Source organism: Nymphaea colorata, chromosome 6 (genome assembly GCF_008831285.2).
Source record: "Nymphaea colorata isolate Beijing-Zhang1983 chromosome 6, ASM883128v2, whole genome shotgun sequence".
Taxonomy (NCBI): domain Eukaryota; kingdom Viridiplantae; phylum Streptophyta; class Magnoliopsida; order Nymphaeales; family Nymphaeaceae; genus Nymphaea; species Nymphaea colorata.
Window position 1 is genome coordinate 1,679,863 of NC_045143.1, and position 12,124 is coordinate 1,691,986.

A 12,124-nucleotide genomic window follows, 5' to 3' on the forward strand; every position below is an offset into this window, starting at 1 on the left:
AGAATATATGATGCAAATCGTTAACCTTTCAAATAAATGATTTTATATCCTTTTTAGTAATCAAATGAGTCATAGAATATTATGTTACAACCAAATGCACCCATAGAGGTTGCTTGGTATGTATTAGTATTCCATAAATTTATCCTAAAAATTACGGTAGATTCATGAAATACTATTATTTTACAAATCTACTCTAATTTCTTGGTGAATTTTCTCTAATTTCCGAGACATATTCCTTGAATATTAGTTCACCATTATTGTTACCAAACCCTCCTTAAAAAATGTGCTTCATAGATCCAACGCTCTGTTTAGATAGGGAAAGGAGTATAAATGATAGACTCTCCTTGTTTAGATGTCCACTTAAAAGAGAAGCAAAAAGAAAGGATATGACGAGCCTAAGACAGAGCCAGGCTCACTCAAAAGATTTTTTTTTAATTTACATGTAAATATTTTTAAATATTTATGTGATATAAAACTTTTGAAAAATTATATTTTGGCTCTTGTTGAAATTTTGAAAATATAATTTAACCCCATCACCAAAAAATCCTAACTCTGCCACTGGACCAGCCTTGTGTTTCTCTTTCCATAACCAAACAGAAGATGAATCTTGGGAAAGATTGAGCTAACTTGGCTCATCCATTCGATCATGATACGGCCATCTACTTAGGAACAAAATGGAGTGGAAACTCATCGTCGTGACGGCTTCAATACTTCCACGCCAGTTGTGTTGCAGCAGAGCTTAGGTTATAACTTAAATGGGCCACTTACGCGTGTCGACATTCCGACACGCGGATCCTGACACTTGGATGGCAGGATACCTTTTGGATCGGGTCTGAGACAGACCTGATCCGAACCACTTTCCTCACCCGATATTCTTTTTAACCCTCGACTTCTTTATGTTTTCACGTTCGACCTTTACTCTCGACTTGTGATAAACAATGTTTTGTTTGAGACTTTCTTTCTTATGATTTATGAGATTGTAAGAGTGAATTATTAGTTTAATGTTTTTATTTTATTTTATTATCATTTTTAATTTTTTAGAATATAAAATTCACCGTGTCCGCGTATCCTAAAATTTTGAAAATTACCATATCCGTATACTCGTACCCATACCCATATCGTACCCATGCCCATATCATACCCATACCCATGTGACATAAGTTATAACTTACAAGAGAGTTGGAGGTAAGACAAAATCCCACAAGAAGGGGGGCCTTGGCCGCCCTCAGTTTTTGTTTAAATAATTTCCATTTAAATTGAAAAACTATTTATATCCTATACAAAGAATTTTAAAAATTAATATTTCAGGCTGATTAAAATTTTAGAACTATAATTCAATTCCTCTCATAAAAAAATTCATAAAATCTGCCCGTGATCCGGCACGAATAGAGTTGGGTGCAAGTCCCCAAGCCGCGGAGCCGATGTTCTTCATGTTTCTTCATTAAGGACAACAATCTCATGAATGCTTCACGAATGCACTCCAAGTTGAAGGAAGGAGGAAAAATTTAAACAATGTTCTTTTTTTATAGGAAAAATTTAAACAATGTTCTTTTTTTATTACATAAAAAGCTAAATCAAAGAACAATAATGTTCTTTGCAATTCAGGGACACGCTGCTACTTCTGGTCTTCTTCTTCTTCTTATTCAGGTAGAAGAAGGTTGAGATCGATATCTAAAGCAAAACAGCTTTGATAATAAGTGAACATTGTGTCGTCAATGTGCATTAAAAGTGAACCTTTTTGTTCTTATTGAAGTATTCATGAGTGCTAAACACTGGGATTTAGCATTAGCTCTCCCTTCTGCCTCAAACAAAAGAGAAAAATGACAGAGGAGCTACAAACACAGGAGGAAGAAGGAAAATTTAAACAACGTTTTTTTTTTTTTTTAATTTCATAAAAGGCTAAATCAAAGTACAAAGATGTTCTTTGCAATTCGGGGAGCGCTTACACGCTGCTACTTCTGGTCTTCTTCTTCTTCATCTTCTTATTCAGGTGCAGGCAGGTTGAGGTTGATATCCAAAGCAGAACAACTTTGATAATAAGTGAACCCTTGTGCCGTCGAGGTGCATTAAAAGTGAACCCTTTTGTTCTGATTGAAGTATTCATGAGTGCTAAACGCTGGGATTTAGCATTAGCTCTCCTTTCTGCCTCAAACAAAGGAGCCTCAAACAGAGGAGGAAGGAGGAAAATTTAAAAAGTGTTCTTTTTTTTTTTATTTCATAAAAAGCTAAATCAAAGTAGAAAGATGTTTTTTGCAATTCAGGGAATGCTTACACGCTACTACTTCTCGTCTTATTCTTTTCTTCTTCTTATTCAGGTGTAGGCAGGTTAAGGTCAATATCTAGAGACATCTTTTTAGACCTCTTCTTCTTCTTTAGGTGGAGGCAGGTTGAGGTCGATATCTGAAAGCTTCTTTCTGGTCGGCCGCCTCTGCAACGTCATGTGTCCACCCAAAACCTAGCCAGTTGGGAAGCATCTTCCGCAGATAGAGCAGCAGCCCGTTGGGCGCTTCTGAACTGCACGCCCACCAACGTTAGACTACATCTTGCATATGGCCACCTAGATCTATGCTCGGGTTGCATGAGAGTTCTACCTATATAGGTGCAGGCATTCACAACCATCTCAACTTGTATCCGCGTCAGAATTCGTATCCCAACCTGATTTTTCCATAATTACATAGGACATGTAACCACATAATTGAGTGTGTTACTGTAAAGCAAGTTTGCTAATGACACACAATACATAAAGCAGTTTCAATTCCATGAACAAAGCTGGTTCGAACGTGCATTTTCAATAATTGAAGTTGTATTTGGTATTGTGCCTTTTAAAGAATTTGCATGTAAATTTAAAAAAATTTATTTATCCTATACAAAAATTTTGAAAAATTAATATTTTGGTCTCTATTAAAATTTTGAAAGTATAATTCAACCCCTCTCTTAAAAAATTCATATGATCTGTCTATGACCCTACAAATATGGTTGTCTATGACCCTACAAATATGGTTGGTGGCAGATCCTAGGGGTGGGCATCGGGCCGGCCCAGGTCGGCCCGGCTCGGAGCGGTTTTAACAAAAAAATATTTTTTAATTATAAAATATTTTTTTGAATGTAAATTGTATTTAAAATAATAAAATATACAATATTAAATTTAAAAATAATATTTTTTTAAATATTACCAGGCTAGAGTCGAGCCTTATCGGGCCGGCCCATCGTGCCCGATCCCGTTACGGGCCAAGTACCGGGCCCCGTTGGCAGCCCGGCCGGGCGCCCACCTCTAGTAGATCCCCAACCAGCCACGAGAGCTGATGCACTTTATATTTCATGACAACAATCTGATTAATACTTCATGATTGCACTCCAATAACTTGAGTTCAAGTTCAATTATCAAGAACAACCTGTTAGAAAAATCTGCTTGCAAATGTTTTTAACAAAATTTTTGCCATTTTTTTGTGATGCAGAATAATTGCTGTACATCTAAATTTAAACGGTCTCACCAACCTTTAATCTCACCGACTCTGAATAATGAAATAACTATGTTGTCACCAATGACCACACATAATACATATATCTACATATGCGCCTCCATAGTCAAAAGTGCTTGGAAGTAAACCTTCAAAAGGTTTATATGCGCCGGCTGGTGCACAATTTTTTTGTGCACAAGTTTGCTTTAATGATCAAAATACCCTTAGTTAATAGAAAAAAAAAACTTTTTATATGAACAAAACAGAAAACCGGAAAAAGTTAAAAGATTAAAAAGAACATTTTTTTTTAAATAATTTTCAAAATACCCCCACTTCCTACCTTTTTTTTTGTGTACATGCCTTGATGCACCGAGTGGTGCATGCAACTCACTCTCGCTTAGGTATGCCAAGAACAGTAAACCAAAAAAAAAAAAAAAAAAAAAAGAGGAGGTGAACAGGCAAAAAAATATATAAATATTAGTAGCAAGGTGGAGCAAAGGCTAGAAAACAAAGAGGTCTGCCAAACCATTTGAAAGTTGTATTAAAAAAATATGAAAATGCAAACAGGCCATGCATACACTGCTTTAAAAAAAACATTACTTAAATTTTACAAATTTCGCAGACCCATGCTAATATTCAAATGCAAGTAGAGGTAGGCGCCGGGCCGGGCCGCCGGTGGGGGCTCGGTACCAAGCTTGTAAAGGCCAATTTTTGAGCACAAAGAAGGCCAATTTTTAAATTGGGATCTTGAAAATATGAGATTTATAATTTCTGCTGGCTCTTACCATATTTATTTATCGGTTGCTGTTTGGAAGGCATGGTCAGAGCAAATAATGCTTGCATAGCGTAAGGAATCCAATTCAGAGCTTAGTGCTGAGGATGCATCTTCTCTGGTCATCGAAAGGAAGAGAGAGGAGAAATTGTAGGAAGAGTCTAATCCAAAAGTATGAGAGGAGAAAGAGGCCAGTGATGATGCTGAAGAGGCAAAAGAGAAGAATAAGGGAAATGAAAAGGAATAAATTGAAGAAGCTAAGAAGAATGACAATATTGAAGTAGATGGGAATTTTGAAGTGAAAAAGGTGGAGTTAGTATCTCAAGAAACTAAAAGCTTAAAAGCTTAAATAATAAGGATAAAGTTACAACTGAAAATGTTGAGATGGTTGCCAGATATGATATGCAGAGGGGGGAATTGTTTCAAAGAGTATACAACAATTTTGGGTAATGCAATATTTTTGTTGCTCGGTGGCACTGGTTAATATTTCTGATATGCATATTTGTTACGTGAGGAGAGATGATATCCCTTTAACGGTCAAAAAAAATTTTCTTGAAAAAATTTTCATGTTTATCAAACTAAGCATTTTTTACCCTTCAAAAAAATTCCAAGCCATCAAACATGGCCTGAAACAAGAAAAAGGGACTGAAACAAGAAAAAGGGAATTTTACCCTCTTTCAGTTTACCGTGGAAAATTTACCCTTGAAAAAATTCACCCTCAAAAAAATCCAGGCCATCAAACGTGTCCTAAGTCTAACCTCCTAATAGGATTTTTGTTCCAAAGAAGATGGGTAGGCGTGCATTTTTTCGTTTCGAATCTACTCTGGACTTAGGAAAGATTTGAGGTGCGTTTATGTGATCAGAAGAAATAAAAAAAAAGTTCAGAATTTTTTTCCTTATGCAAATAGTGTTTTTCTAGGTGCATCAAATGCGCATTAATTTTGAGGGGAATTTGATATGAGATATCTAGGGAAACAGAGATAAAAGGGTAGTAATCAAGTAGTCTATATATGGTAAAAATTAAATTGTAAATATAAATGTCTAGCTGCATTTTTGAATAAAACAAAATATCCTTTGAAAGGGAAAAAATGTTAGGAAACTCATTATGTTTGCCAATCAATCTCTCTCTCTCTCTCTCTCTCCTACCTTAAAGTGTATTTTAAGCTCTTGAAAAAATAATGCACCTCTTGTATTTGCAACTTAATCTTCACAGTTTGATATTAATAGAAATAAAACCAATGGTTCAACTAATTCTCACCAAAGTTTGTACTGATAGCTATAGACTCATTTATTTATTATTGTTCAACAGTATAAGCCCCATGCCAATTACAGAAAATAAAGAAAAAAAAAATGATGTCAATGTTTTCGAGCATTTATCTCATATTTTTGTATGCATTCTTTGTCTCACGCGTAGCTCTGATCAAACCTGGATTGTTGTAGATCTTTTTGTAATCTGCATCCCATGCATTTCATGAAATTTTTCACCAAACTTTAGTCTTCTCATGGTTCCATCCATGTAGATACTCAAGCCTTTTCCTTGAACAAATGTTTTTATGATGAAAATACTGTAAGTTTCTCCAGAAAAAAAAAAAAAACTTTTTGTATGGACAAAAATGAAAATGGAAAAAATATTAAAAACTGAAAAGAACATATTTTTTTTTAAAAATACTAAAATGTTCCCTCTGCTTCAATGGCAGAGCAATGATGGATGCCGATGATGCGATTCATCTGCCATGACCCTCTGAGCTCATCCTCCAATTGCCTCACCTGTTGTCTCCCGTAAGGTTCCAACAAAGAACGAAAGACGTCAGCAAGCTAGAAAACCATTTCCTGTTCTCAACCAAAAGAGCAGGTGATTCGACTGATGAAGAGGACGATGTTCATCGTCATGCGAGGAAGAATGCAGTGATAGAGAGAAAATACCTCAATCTCCTCCCCGACTACGAGAAGCTTCTTCCTCTTGCTCATTGGAACTCTATCTCTTTCACTCTCTTTCTTTCAGAGCTGAAGACGGCTAATCCCAAGAAATACTTGCAGAAAAAAAGTAACAAGAGGTTGATATAATAATTTCCCTCATACCCATTTTCATTTTATTTATTTTATTTTATTTTGGGGTGGAAAAATAGTATTAAGATATAACCTTCGATTTCTCCAGATTTTGTTTTCTTCAAGCGGATCTCTCTTAAGTCCATAAATTAAAGGTCAGAACTGCTGCCGCTAACATCCGACCTAAAGGCATCGGAATTTTGCCACAGCAGTTACATTTTAAAGCTATTTTTATTTTTTCCACCCCAAAATAAAATAAAATTAATAAAATGGAAAAGGGTCTGAGGGAGATTATCTTATTAACCCCTTTCTTCCACAACGCTACTTTTTCTGCAAGCATCCCGCGCCCCCTTCAAGCTCTCTTCGTCATGTTCGTTCTCTGTCTTCAGCTCTGAAGGAGAGAGAGAGGAAGGGAGAGAATTCCAATGAGCAAGAGGAAGAAGCTTCTCGTCGTCGGGGAGGAGACTGAGGTATTTTCTCTTTATCACTGCTTTCTTCCTCACATGACGAATGATCATCATCTTCTTCATCAGTCGAATCACTTGCTCTTTTCCTTGAGAACAGGAAAAGGTTTTCTAGCTTGCTGACGTCTTTCCTTCATGTTCGACGAGAGACAACAGGTGAGGCAATTGAAGAACGGGCACAGAGGGTCATGGCAGATTGACCTGTCACCAGGAAAGGCCACCATCTGTGAACATCAATAGTGTGATATTTGATATTTATACACTTTGTTTATAATAATTTTTAGATATTTTTTGTTTTTTTTTACAACTTTGGACCGAGGAATCTCTTTGTTGATAGCGATACTATTATATTCCTGTTGGTTTCTTCAATTTTATAGATATCATTTCCTTATAAGTACCTTTTATTATTTTTATTACGTCTTTACTTTTGTATATATCATTTTCTTATAAGTGGCAACATTATCTTTAACAATAATACCCTTTCTTTGTTGAGAATGTCTTGTTGTTTGGTAACGTTAAATCATTTGTATAGAACTTTTCATTTTTCATTTTTTGGAGTAATTTTATGGGACATCAACAATGTGCTAAAAGTCTCTAAAAGGTGCATTTGATTGAAGTATAATACTTTAAAGCTTTAAATTTCAAATATAAATATTTGACTTCTAACAATCATTCATTTAAAAGCTTCAGGAATTGCGTCATATATTTAGGATGTCTATTTTTTCTTGGAGATTTAGTCTACCAAAACCACAATTTTGGGCCACGTTTGATAGCTTTAACCAAATTCCATCAGGTGGATGCTCACAGAGGCTGGTAGGGGCCACGGCCCTCCTTCTTCACATTTAAAAAAATTAAAATTTACCCATTAATTTTTTAAAAATATGAGTTTGGCTTTTATAGAACTTTTGAAAAATAGGCATTGACTCTTGCGAAAAATTTCTAAAAATTATATTCAACCTTTCGTCGGTGGACAAGCATAAGGATATCTTACACCTAAACAATCGAAATCACAAGTTTCAATTTTTTTAAACATTGGTAGAAAATGTTACTCAAAGCAAATCAAATGAACAATGATATATGATTCAATTTGATCGGTACAACTTGACTTAAGATTCAACGGGTAGTCTTTAATGGTTTTCATTGTATTTGGAAGTCCGCTGCAGGCTGGGGAGACGGTTCGTGTCGTTGGTTGCTTGACTAAAGGCAAGCACCGCCGAGTCGAGTGAGTGTACAGATGAGGGCGGGGACGATGTTCGCTCAACTCTCCGTCCTGTCGCTTCACGGCTCGTCAGCACCACCCCTTCTATTGTCGCCTTCACAGTCACCGGTTCCCTCCTCTTCTGGCGGTGGTGGTGATACTGGCACCGGAGGGAAGAGCTTCCTCCTCAAGTGCTCCTCTGTGAGACCAGGCAAGCTCCTCATTCGGCACTGGATTAGCTGGGGTTTCTTCGACCAAGATTAATGGTCGCGTGCTCTTATTTATGTAGTTATTAGCGCGCTTCTTTGCTTGGTTCTGCAGCTTCGCTTAATTGCCACGCTTCTTCGGGAAGAAGACGGTTCCTTTACACGACTCTGTTGCCTGTTCTGCTTCCTCTTCTACACGACTCATCTTCAACATCCGATGCTCTTGCGTCAGGGTAAGTTCTCCTGACTGAAATGACTGCTTTAGTGGATCCCTTTCTACTGTATGTTCTCAAGGACAATTTTGCATGCATTGGCATGATTCTGCGTCTCAATTTTTTGGGAAACATCATTGTTCTTTGCTCGGATGAGGTTGTGTCCTCTACACTCTTGTGTGTTCTATGATTGGTTTTCACTTTGTTGGCTGGTATTTGCAAAATAGTTCTGTTACTTCTGTATTCACTACTGTACTTTGTCAGTCTTCTTTCACTAGTTATTTCATATGCTTGCATATTCATAGTGGGTTATTTTTTGGCTTTGCACGATGGACTTTGGAAGGGTAATAGATGGCTATTCTTCAAGGGTGAGGAGTGAAATAAGGAAAGTAATGTCCAAAGCAAAGGCAGCTGGTGTTCTTCGCCTGGCTTTTCATGATGCGGGAACATTTGATGTGGAAGACAATTCGGGTAGTTTTGAAAGAAATTTATCAATTCATCAGCTCTATTTTCAGCTCGTCTTCCTTTCTGTCATGGCTTCTCATGCTGTACTCCTGTAAGAAATTTATATTTTGACAATTCGTATTCTTTGTTTTTCAGCTCTTTTTTTTTTTAACATGGTTTAGGTTTCTTTCTTTTTCTGGTCAGTTCTATGTAAAGACATTAAGACCTGCTAGGTTGATGTCAAACTGCTATCGAATTCAAATTTAGAACAGAAGTTTTGATATATAAAGCACTTCATAAGATATGTATGTATTGTTTTTTAGGCTCTATTTTCTGCTTAGACCAGTACACTTGCTTTATACGATTTACCCTTGAAGGTAGTAATTGATGGCTTGTGTGACTTTAGGTGGTATGAACGGATCCATTGTTTACGAGCTTGACAGACCTGAAAACGCTGGTCTCAAGAAGTCCGTAGAGGTTTCCTTAATCGTGATCTCTATTTTAGACTCTTTGAAACTTTCACTGACGTGACTACTAGCGTTAAGTGGATGCCATTTGAAGTTATAGACTATACCGGTGAAAACATTCACCACTGTAGATCGCTTAAATGATTACAGTTCGGGCCTTACAAAGGCGTTCCTCTAAGTAGAGAGTTTTGAGTCTTCAGCTGCTCTGCTGGCACCTTGGGCAAGAAAAAAAAAAAAGAAATAAGACGGACAAAACAATAATAAAAATGTGAAACAAGAAAAGAAAATAAAAAAAATACTAAACTCTCAACAAATACGAGCACGTGCATACATAGTTGGAGAGGTGTCTGACATCGCCTTCTGTAAAATGTAGTCTAAAAGGAAGAGAAAAATGTGCAAGAAAGAAAAAAAAAACATATGAAATACAGAGAGAGAGAGAGAGAGAGAGAAGAAAAAATGATGTCAATGTTTTTGAGCATTTATCTGATATTTTTGTGTGTTTGCATTACTTGAAGTGATTTATAATTTGGTTTTTCAGCGAAGCCATTCAACTTCCATTGCAAATGACATACGACACATATATAGGTAGTAGGTACTGTGGGCTTGTCGACAGCAAAGATTTTCTTTATAATTAAGACTTTCACCAGGTAATGTTCCAGATGTGCCTTTGACCTCATGATTTGAACCATCTTCTTCATTAACCTGTTTAACATAGTCGAGAAATTCTCATGTTGGAGAAGATTGCACTATTGTAGGTAAAAGTTGAAAGGAATGATTTGCACCGACCATCATCTACGCTAGGATTACCTTGCAATGTTTCGAGACATACTAACCATGATGTGCAAGATCAATGGTGTGCATTCTTTGTCTCACGCGTAGCTCTGATCAAACCTGCATTGTTGTAGATCTTTTGGTGATCTGCATCCCATGCATTGCATGAAATTCCTCACCAAAGTTAGTCTTCTAATAGTTCCATCCATGTAGATACTCAAGCCTTTTCCTTGAACAAATGTTTTTTATTAATGTAGGTGAAGTTAATGATGAAAATATTTAAGTTTCTACAAAAAAAAAAAAAAACTTTTTGTATGGACAAAAAATGAAAATCGAAAAAATATAAAAAACTAAAAAGAACATTTAAAAAAAATTACTAAAATGTTTCTCTCTGCTCCTATGGCAGAGCAATGGTAGACGACGATGATGCCAGCTATCTGCCATGACCCTCTGAGCTCATCCTCCAATTGCCTCACCTGTTGTCTCCCGTCCAAGGTTCCAACAAAGAACGAAAGGCGTCAGCAAGCTAGAAAATCTTTTCCTGTTCTCAAGCAAAAGAGCAGGTGATTCGACTGATGAGGAAGACGATGTTCGTCGTCATAGGACGAGAAGCTTCTCCCTCTTGCTCAGTGGAACTCCATCTCTTTCACTCTCTTTCTTCTTTGAGAGCCGAAGACGGACTAAGGACAAGACCACCAGAAAAATTGAAGAACATGGGGCATCCCAAGAAATACTAGCAGAAAAAGTAACAAGGGGTTAATATGATAGTTTCCTCATACCCTTTTTTATTTTATTTTGGGGTGGTAAAATAGTGTTAAGATATGACTTTCGATTTCTTTATATATATATATATATAATATATATATATAATGCGGGTCTCTCTTAAATCCATAAATGAAAGGTCAGAACTGCTGTATCCGAACTAAAGACATCGGAATTTGCCACAACAGTTGCATTTTAAAGCTATTTTCCACCCCAAAATAAAATAAAATTAATAAAATGGAAAAGGGTCTGAGAGAAATTATCATATTATCCCCTCGTTACTTTTTCTGCAAGTGTTTCTTGGGCCCGCGCCCCCTTCTCACGTTCGTTCTCTTTCTTCAGCTCTGAAAGAGAGGAAAAGAGAGAGAGTTCCAATGAGCAAGAGGAAGAAGCTTCCAGTCGTTGGGGAGGAGGAGATTGAGGTATTTTTGTTTTCTATCACTGCTTTCTTCCTCACTAGAGGAATGATCATCATCTTCTTCAGCAGTCCAATCACTTGCTCTTTTGCTTGAGAACAGGAAAAGGTTTTCTAGCTTGCTGAAGTCTTTCGTTCTTGTTGGACGAGAGACAACAAGTGAGGCAATTGAAGAACGGGCACAGAGGGTCATGGCAGATTGCAATAAGTTGAGGATTTAACCTGGTTTTGTTCGAATCAATAATATGAGATTTGATATTTATATTTTCTGTTTACAATAATCTCTAGATATTTTTTTGATTTTTTTTACAATTTTAGCCGATGAATCTCTTTGTTGATAAAGATGCTATTGTATTCTTGTTAGCTTCTCTAATTTTATAGATATCATTTCCTTATAAGTAAAAACTTATTATCAACAATAATATCATTTCTTTTAGTAAGACGAAATGTTAGATACTTTGGGTAACATCAATAATAACATTTTCAGGTGCTATTTTTTTGTTTTTGCAAATTCAGGTGGATGACCCTCCACATTGATAACATGGCTATTATTATTCTTATCACGTCTTTACTTCTGTAGATATCATTTTCTTATAAATTGCAACATTATTTTTAAAAATAATAACCTTTCTTTTATTGAGAATATCCTGTTGTTTGTTAACGTTAAATAATTTGTATAGCACATTTCATTTTTAACTTTTTGGAGTAATTATATGAAATAACAACAATGTGTTACTATTGCTAAAAGACCCTAAAAGGTGCATTTGATTGCAATATAATACTTTAAGGTTTTGAATTTCAAACATAAATATTTGACTTCGAACAAGGATTTGAAATCATTCATTTAAAAGATTCAGGAATTGCATCGCATATTTAGGATGTTTATTTTTGCTTTGAGATTTAGTCTAC

General features: G+C 36.1%; 1 protein-coding gene across 1 annotated transcript; it reads left to right on the plus strand.

Moving 5' to 3' along the window:
- Positions 1-7,974: 7,974 nt before the first annotated feature.
- On the plus strand, positions 7,975-9,331 carry LOC116255882 (putative L-ascorbate peroxidase 6). The gene is made up of 4 exons (XM_050078296.1): positions 7,975-8,149; positions 8,260-8,377; positions 8,700-8,827; positions 9,207-9,331. The coding sequence occupies exons 1-4, from the start codon at positions 7,975-7,977 to the stop codon at positions 9,329-9,331; spliced, it is 546 nt and encodes a 181-aa protein (XP_049934253.1).
- The last annotated feature ends 2,793 nt before the right edge of the window (positions 9,332-12,124 follow it).